The sequence below is a fragment of the Corapipo altera genome, unplaced genomic scaffold (genome assembly GCF_003945725.1).
Source record: "Corapipo altera isolate COAL_440 unplaced genomic scaffold, ASM394572v1 65, whole genome shotgun sequence".
Taxonomy (NCBI): domain Eukaryota; kingdom Metazoa; phylum Chordata; class Aves; order Passeriformes; family Pipridae; genus Corapipo; species Corapipo altera.
Genome location: NW_020884891.1, coordinates 901,180 through 910,663, shown reverse-complemented (window position 1 = coordinate 910,663; position 9,484 = coordinate 901,180). Strand labels below are relative to the sequence as shown.

General features: G+C 43.0%; 1 protein-coding gene across 2 annotated transcripts in view; it reads right to left on the bottom strand.

The window, feature by feature from the left end:
* Positions 1-6,703, bottom strand: part of ZNF711 (zinc finger protein 711) — a 17,302-nt gene extending 10,599 nt beyond the window's left edge. The window contains exons 1-2 of one of the 2 annotated variants that reach the window (XM_027645227.1): positions 4,829-6,703; positions 3,487-4,017 (exon numbers count right to left, since the gene is read on the bottom strand). In XM_027645227.1, coding sequence (XP_027501028.1) covers positions 3,487-4,017; positions 4,829-4,907 — 610 coding nt within the window. In that variant the 5' untranslated portion in view covers positions 4,908-6,703. The remainder of the gene's footprint in view (positions 1-3,486; positions 4,018-4,828) is intronic. The other variant, XM_027645228.1, reaches the window with a different exon arrangement.
* Positions 6,704-9,484: the final 2,781 nt, after the last annotated feature.

The window sequence follows — 9,484 nt, the reverse complement described above, 5'->3', positions numbered from 1 at the left end:
TCACAGCCTGCCCACTGCCCCCTGCACACAGGGAGCTGTCACAGCCTCCCGCCTCACCACAGATGGGCTGGCTCAAGAGCCCACTACTGCACTCATTTCCTCTCCAGCAAGCTATTCTGATGATTTAAAACAAGGGATTGTGAATATACCCCGTGGTATTCACACAGAGAGATGTTGAGAAGGTATCAAATGAAGATTTTTTACTTTATGCTTATAAAGCTGGTTTAAAAAAAGCTGAATTCATCTGTACTGAGACACAGCAGAGAGGTAATAACCCTGTGAACATTTCCAGTCACAAAGTCATATGCAGCTGGTCACACAACTATCACGACAAACTTACTGTTCTCCAAATAAAAAATATCATTATCAAAAGTGTATAAAGTACCTACAAGGGAATGCCACCTCAAAATGGTGAAAAATCACCTTTCAGCAAGGTCCCTTCCAACCCAAGGTTCAATCATTTAAGCTGTAACTCCCACCAAGTTAAAATTCCACACTCAGCTCAGCTCCATACCCTGAAATGAAGCACTGTGGAAGTTCCCAAACAAGGAATTCTCCAAATGATACACATTTTCCAAATTATACAAATAAACTAATTTCTGTTTCACAGAACAGCTCATGGTATTCCCTAAGGATATTATCTGGCATTTTAAGTCTCCCCTTTTCAGGTGCTAAATTTCATTAAAAGACAGCTAAGTATTTTGAGATTCTTTAAAGCTATCACTTTGATGTGATTTACATAATGAAATAGTTCAACAGCCCTATATGTCCCAAAGGAAATACCATTATGTTCACTTTCTAAAGTATTTACTGAACACTTTACAAATTAAAAATATAAGTAAATAAAAAGGGTTTTGACCTGCTTGATTTTTTTTTTGAGGTCTATCTATTCTACACAACAGATTATATTAATATAAAAAACATATTCAAGGCTAATTTAAAACAACTTAAAAAAATGCCCCCAAAATACAACTGCATAAGAATGATTAATTTTTGCTGACAAAAATACAATAGTAGATACTTTGTGGGGTCAGGCTGCCATACCCAGCACAACACAGCCTCAGAACAGCAGGGACAACAGACCTCATCTGTACCAAGTGTGGCCCAGGGGACCAAGTTTGTAGATGACACCAAGGTGGGGGAGGATGTGCTGGAGGGCAGGAAGGCTCTGCAGAGGGATCTGGACAGGCTGGATCCATGGGCTGAGGACAGTGGGATGAGGGTCAACCAGACCAAGTGCCAGGTCCTGCACTTGGGTCACAACAACCCCATGGAAAGCCACAGGCTGGGGCAGAGTGGCTGGAAAGGAGCTGGGGGTGCTGGTCAACAGTGGCTGAACATGAGCCCAGATAGCCAAGAAGGCCAAGGGCACCTGGGCTGTCCCAGCCATGGTGTGTCACAGCCCCAAGGCAGTGCCTGTCCCTGTGCTGGCACTTCTGGGACCCTCAGGACAAGAGAGACATTGAGGGGCTGAAGCATGTCCAGGGAAGGGAACGGAGCTGGGGAAGGGGCTGGAGCAGCAGGAGCAGCTGAGGGAGCTGGGGGGGCTCAGCCTGGAGAAAAGGAGGCTCAGGGGGGACCTGGCTCTGCAACTCCCTGACAGGAGGGGGGAGCTGGGGGGGGTCAGGCTCTGCTCCCAGGGAACAAGGGACAGGACAAGGGGAAATGGCCTCAAGCTGTGCCAGGGGAGATTTAGGTTGGATGTTGGAAAAAATTCCTTGCCTGAAAGGGCTGTCCAGCCCTGGCACAGCTGCCCAGGGCACAGGTGGAATCCCCATCCCTGGAGGGATTTCAAAGCCATGAGGATGTGGCACTTGGGGACATCATTACTGGTGGCCTTGGCAGTGCTGGGCTAATGCCTGGACTTGATCTTCAAGGTCTTTCCCAACCTAAACAATTCTATGACTGCCTTAATTTATCTAAATGATTACTTAAAACAAAATCCCAGATTAATAACGTAGCTTCCAACTGTGATTGTTCAGGCACACCACGATTATAAATATTAAATAATTTGCTGAAAACCAGGTCTCAAAGTGGCTTTGACACATTGCAAACACCATGGGTAGGTCTGGGAACACCTGACAAGGCCAGGAATGTGTCAGACACACCTGGGGCCATCAAATAACTGGAAGTTTAGGATGATCTGGTTGAAGTGCAGTGATCACCAGCATCAATGACACTTTCTCTGTCTCAGAAGGAATTCCAAAGAGGGCTGTACTTACAATTACAAGGGTGCAGTGGAAATAGCGCAGTTACAGAATAACAAGTCAGCAAGTACTCTGTCAGAAAGGAGGAATTTGTTCAGTGAAACAACTGACTGCGAATATGGTGCTCCTTTAGTTACAAAAATACACAGGATTTTCTTGTTGTAGGTCTAAATTGCTTTTGAGGTTCATTTTTTTTAGTTCTTCTTCAAAAAACCCACCTTCTACTAGTGATGGTATTACAGTAATGACAGAGTGCTTTAAAAATCATTGCTGTTCATCCCATACTGAATAAGTATCAAAAAATATTTTGTATAAGGGACATAAATGCTATGAAAGATTGAAATCATAATCGTGAATCAGTTGTGTCCTCTGTCATGAAATTTTTAATAAATGCAGCTTGTTGTGAACAGACTGACACTTTGACACACTTGGCATTGACTTTTTTCAACATATTGCTTCTGACTAAAATCTGTTTTGACCTACTCACATTTCAACAACTGATTTGGAGAAGTCAAAAATGATAAAATTAATTATCATACATTTTATCAAATTTGTGTAACAGTAACAACTGGAACCTTGGGTATAATTTAACCACTGAGGAAACATAACACACTCAAGGTCCTTTCAGCAGCTTGCACTCAACAGGTAATAGAGGACCATACAACTTCCTGGAGTTAATGCTGTGTGGGAACTGCAATGGGAAGCCACTTCCCAGTGTTAATGAGCCAATCAATTAATGCACATGACCCCCTAATGCCAGGTTCAGCCCAAAACAGCACAACAGACAATGAAATGCCGATTATAATTTTTAATACACTAAACAAACTGTATTTTGTGGACACACCGAGAAAACTTTTGAGAGTCAGAGATCTTAAAACCCTATTTCTTTGTGGATTCTCCTGATTAAACCCAACATGCTATTTTTACAGGAACCTGCATAACATTGTAATATACCTGTGGATTTCTTTGAAGAAGTGGCATACTCAAAATAAGCAGAATGTTTAGCTTTCTGAGGTGTTTTCCGTAATTTCCTGGAATATGTAGTTTCAGAGACACAAACATACACACACACTCACTCAACAGCATGAATGTCCTTCTCTTTCTTGCTGTATCACCAATAAGGGCTTTTGCACCAAAATACCCTAAGAATGAACAGGGCACCAGCCTAAGTGAGCATTCCAGGATGGAGTGAGGTAAGAGTCCAGACACAAAAACTTCTCCCCACCAGACACTTCTACTCCAGCTACTGCCTGTTTGTATGTACCTCTGTTGAACTTACAAGAGATCATTAAGTAGTCTTCAGATGTGCTCTTGCCATCATCATCATCCTCTGTTTTGATGGTCACTGTGGAGCCAGGCACAGTCCCAGCTGCCTGGATGACCGCTTCCGAGTCCGAGTTTGTCACCAGGACCTCCTCTGACACCATGGTCGGGGAGGCGGCTCCGGACACCGAGTCCTGCACCACGTGCTCCAAGTGTCCCTCGGGACCCGTGACGAGGTCGGCCACGAACACCTGGTCGGGCACTCTGACGGTTTCCGTGATTAGGTCAGAGGTCAACACGTGGTCAGTGGTGTCCAAAGCCTCTTCGATGGCCACGTCAGCCTCCAGCACGGAGTCGGGCACAATGACCCCCTCCGTGACAACGTCGGTCTCCGCGATGATGTCGGGCCCCTGGACAACCTCGGCTGCCAGGCCGTGATCCAGAGTGATCCCGTCGTCCGTGACGACATCGGACACCAGGACAGCTTCGGGCACGGACACCACAATGTGGTCTCCATCGATGTGGGCAGTGCCAGCCATTCCAGCCACTGCGGAACAAGGACGAGCCAGGAGAAAAACGTTACAATCCTTGCACTAGGAACTGGTTCATGTAAGGAATGGAATTATAGAGACAAGTTACACACAGATATAAGAATCTGTTACTTCTCAACATCCACATTATCCCAAGCAGCATGTATCCTTTAAATTAAGAAAAACAAAACATACCACTTCAAGATATAATGTGGAGTTTTCCCTAAATTTAGGTCTTTTAATACTGATCTGTTAAAAACTACAGGCCAGTTTATAATTTAGACTTTTTTTTTTTTATTCCAGTTAGAAAACATTTCATTACAGGAGCAATTTGAACATTCACAGAATGCCTGCATGAGGCTGGAAGTGTGGTGACAAACCATTAATTGCTGCTACAATAAAAGGACTCTTCATCCTTTAGATTGCATGGGCCTTGAGAAAAATAAATGCTCAGTTGTATCCAATATTTATAGTACAGTTTCCCACAAGTTGCCACATCACAAGGAATGGCCAGAGGTAGAAACCTGGTTTTCATTAACAGACTTGACTGGCTGACTACTATTCTAGACATAACAAAGAATGCACAGTGAATTATTTCAACACACACACAAATAGCAATTTTAATCTTAATTAATAAAACACTCAAGAAAATGATTCTTATCAGAATGAAAAAAAAACCCTGGCATTATTCAGTATTGTACTGCAAATGCAATTATCTTGGTACACTCCGAGGGGTATTAATTCATGTTAGAACAAAGACATGGTCCTTCCTGAGAAGGTCATCTCCTGGATTTTACTAATTATTTTTAATAGTTAAAAATACTTTACCAAAATCCTGCATAATCATAGTGTGAGGCATTTTGGATTCTTGTGTTTGCAATCCCAAACTTCCGCCACCTGGATCCATATTCAGCTAAGTGCATTCACAAATAACTGCAACAAAACAAAAAGGAGAATTTATGGTCAGCAACGTTATTGTGTTATTGGTTTTACTGGATTAATGTGTCACACTGACACACACAGAGAACTATTTACCCAAAAATGCAAGAAAAACATAAGCAATACTTTGTACAATCCAGTTTTCTTTATTACTTTGCTTTCTATCTTAGCATAATAATATATATTAGCTACTGTGCACAAAGAAGTCACCTTTGCTCTGCCTGTCTGTCTGTCTCGAGGATGCTGAATCTCTCTGTTGAGGCACAGCTACACAAAGTCACTTCTAGAGCAGGAGAAAGCACGTTACCTTTCTTTGACAGAGTGTTTCCACAAGATAGCAGGATAAATCACCATTCCAACATGCTATTTACATTGCTCCTAAATACTGAAGTGTGGGGAATCTGAATTATTTTGCAATTTGCTGCAACCCAATAAGTTGGGTTTTTACCCAAGTTCTCAGTGCAGATGAAGTGGCTCCAGGTTACACAGAGCTCAAGGCTTTCCCAGGTGAAAAACCTGTGGCCAAAAAAATTCTCTGTTGCACAAGATTAAAATCTTGTACTTTCCTGCCCTCTTGTATCCAAGAGTCAGGAAAAAGTGACAGTATCACACCGAAGACAAAGAGTTTTAGGAGCTGTTGGAAGTGAACAGAGAGTAAGAGCTGAACTCAGAACCACATGAACTGGGTGGTGCAGAGAGGAACAGGGAGTGCAAGTGCTTTTGTGAGTCTCAAAAGTATAGTCCTTTCACTGTTGTAGCATCAACCTTGACTTTGCTCTTCTGGATCTCATAAAAAAAAATTACCATTACCTACCACAAGAATTGATTAAGTCTAAGCATTGAAATCCAAACCATGATGGAAACTCCAACGACTTTGGGGCAGAACACATCTGACAGCCCCACTGCAATGAGATCCACCCCAGGAGCCCAGAGCCAACAACGGCCAAGGAAGGTGGACAATAAAATAAGCCAGGCTGTAAGAATGAAGGCTGAAGTGCTCAAAACCTGAGATACCTCTAAGGTAGAATCATGGGACCCCCCTGAACTCTTCCAGCAAAGGGAGCAGCAAGTGGTGCCCAGAGATGGTGATTTCAAGAGGAAGCCACTGATCTACCCCAGAATATGAGACTGAGAACACAAAGGAGCAAAGAACTCACATCCCCTGACCGTGTGCTGTCAACACTTCCTCCCCAAGTCATTTACCAAACCTACTTCTCTCCAACTGGCTTTAAAACTCCAGCACTAATTTTGGGGATGATGAGGCAACAATCCTTCTTGCAGAACTACAAAATTCCCCAATGGAATTCTCTGATGGTGCCATAACAGAGTAAGTCAGGTCCACAGATCAGATAATAATATAAACACAAATGTGAAACATTACCAATAAGGATTTTACTAACTCAATTCTGCTCCAAAATCAAATTCTTTCACCATTTTAAGGATTACAAAGCATCTTCAGAACCTCAGTGCAATGCTCCATCACTCCCAAATTATGGTCACGGCCATCTGAAATTCCTACAGTAGCAAATGAATACCTGCTAGTACAAAATATGATACAGTTCTAGACCATAAATGGCTAATTTAATGTAACTATCCCAGAATTAATGCAATGCTCTAGCATTTCCTGACCACAGCCTTTACACTCAGTTAATCCTTCTTTTTTAATGTAAATGGATATGAAAAATTATCTTAAATTATATCAACCTGAGATTACAGGAAGAATATGCCAGACTTTTCTTCCTTTTTTTTCTTCCTTATTTTCAGTTAAATAGTTAGATGCACAACCAAATTACATATTGTGCTACATGAAAACATTCAATACATAGTAAGACTATAATTTAAATTTAAATTCCTGCAAGGAAACCAATATCACTAACATAATCGTTTTCCCAATAGTTAGCAGGACTAGAAAAATTCCCAAAGTCATGGGATGGCACCTTCTGTGGATCCCTTAGCCTTCCCCTAAAACCAGAGAGGAGGATGACACAGTGGCAACAACCACACTGAAGCTGTACCAACCCTACTGAAGTCTGATCTTCTAAACCCTCACTGCAGACAAAGGATGGAGTTGCATCAACCATACAACCACAAATGTATTTGGTATATCCACTTTGGGGTCTTGCAGGAATGCAGTGACAGCAGGAAGATCCCTTCCTGCTAAAGCTGGAAGAATCCCCCATGGATAAGGCCCAAGATTCCCCCCAGGAGGGTGGGTTTGCTGCCAGGTTGCAGCAGTGCAGGAGATGCAGTTTCACAGCCACATATGCAGGGAAACCTTGTTATTGGAAAGAGTAAAAAAATGCAGAGCAGTGATTAACTGTGGTTCTTCACAGCTTCCTCCTGTAGTACACCATGTTACACACCCACACAATCCCAGATGGATCCAATTGTGGGCTTCCAGCAGAGAAATCAGGCACAAAGCCACAATTCCATACATAATCCAAACTTATCCATTCCTCTCTCGCCTCTAACCAGTAACATCTCAAGCTTTTCCTCTCAATTCCCCTTCTCCTCTGGGTATTTAAGACAGTGAAAACACTTGATTAGCATCAGCCAATAAAATATTCACTTTACAACCTTCCATTAATATTTGCATTGATTTTTTTAATTACAGCATGTTATCCTGGCCCGGGAAGGAGCACGTTCCCACCAGATCCCAAAATGAAGTATATTTCACAAAACCTACACTGAGACTGCCAAAGCAGTGTCTCAATGGTAATTTTTTTAAAAATATGTCTGTATCTAAAGTGGTTTTGCTTTTCTGAACAATAACAGTTCTCTTTCTAATGAGCTTGAGCTGATTTCAACCTATTTCACTCTTTATGCCAAAGCTCTTGCTTAGGACAGGGCTCAGCTGAGACAAGCAATGAATCTGAAAGCAGAAGAAGGGGAAGGGATATCTGACCTCTCTGTCCACAGACAGGAACACCACTGTAAATTACTCCTGCATATGGCTTTTTAAAAATCAAAGACAATGGCTGGCAGTTTGGGATGACCTAAGAACACACAACAGCAACACTCAACCCAAAAGCTGGCAGAAGTTCCCGGCAAACACACTGATCTATTCTTAGCTTACCCTTCCTATAAAAATATCATAACCATTAATATTTTAATTTTTGAGAAAGTTTAAGAAAACACCCTAAATGGAGAGACCTTCAGCAAAGCATTTTAAGGAGGAGGGATAAAAACCATTGCTTCAGGACACACGGGTGTCGTTCGTGTACCCAAGGGTGCAAGGAAGCTCCCAGTTCCTACACTGGCTTCCAGGCATTGCTGCCCTAATTAAAACATATATAACACGAACAACATTTCTGCAAAATGCCACTTGCTAATTAAATACAGGCTCTTGTTTATGAATACATTTTGTTATACCCTAAACAGTGTGGTCCTGCAAATGTTAAGCATCTCCCCAGTTTACACATGTGATTATTCCCAGTATGTTCAGGTGATGCATTTTCACATAAAGCCTAATTGCATGGTCAGCCCTTAATCTCTCCTTTAAAGGAGTAGATTTCTTCTAAATAATATTATTATTTAGAGTATATAATATTATTTCCTCTAAATCATATTATTATTTCTGCTAAATAATATTTAGGTCTTGTTTACATGTTCTAAAGGAAAACACAACACCGTGCTTTGTCGGTGTTTTGGATATTCACAAGCTGCGTAAGATTTTGATTAAACCAAAAGGACCGGGCTCAGATACAGAGCAATGGAACAATAAATAAACCAATGTAACAATAAACTTATACGCAGTCGAAAAACACAAACCAGATGTTTTGTAATCATCTTATTTCTTAAATAATATTTAACTTGAAAAAGGGAATGGTCTTCCTCTTATGACACTTCATGTTTTGGGTATTTTCCCCCTCATTTTTAATGCAGCAACCAACAGAAACGCAGTGAGAAAACCTTAAGCAGAAAACCCAATTAATAAAATCCGGTGCAGGTTAACACAGACCCTTCGCAGAAAGGCTATGAAAAACCAACACATCCATTTAAAAATCCTTTATTGTGTCCACCTACAACGCACCCAGGAGAACTTATACTCTAAAACCATTTAAAACGACACAGACAAAACCAGCGAGCGAGATTTTGTCTCGCTGCCGAAAACGCGTTAAACGCTCGTAATAAAAAAATAATAAATAAAACAAAGCAGGAAAAAAAAAATGTACATCCGCGGCAGTAACAAAACTTCCCCTGGTAAATAAACCCACGGTGACGGACGCGGCTGTTCGAGGGCCGGGGCTGCCGGTCCCCGACGGCACGAGCGGATCCCGGCGCATCCCTCCCTCCTTCCCTCCCTCCCTCCTCCCGCGCGTGCCCGGCGCGGGCGCGCCCGCGGTGTCGCGGGGCGGGGGAGGCGGCGGAGCGAGCGCGGGGACAAAGGAGCGGGAGTCCCGCGGCCGCGCGGGCCGAGGCGCGGGGATGGCGCCGGGATAGCCCCGTCCCGGCGGGAATAGCCTCGTCCCGGCGGGATCGCCCCGTGCCCCGGCGCGGAGCCGCGGCCTCCCCGCCCCGCGGGCCCGGCCCGGCCCGGCCCGG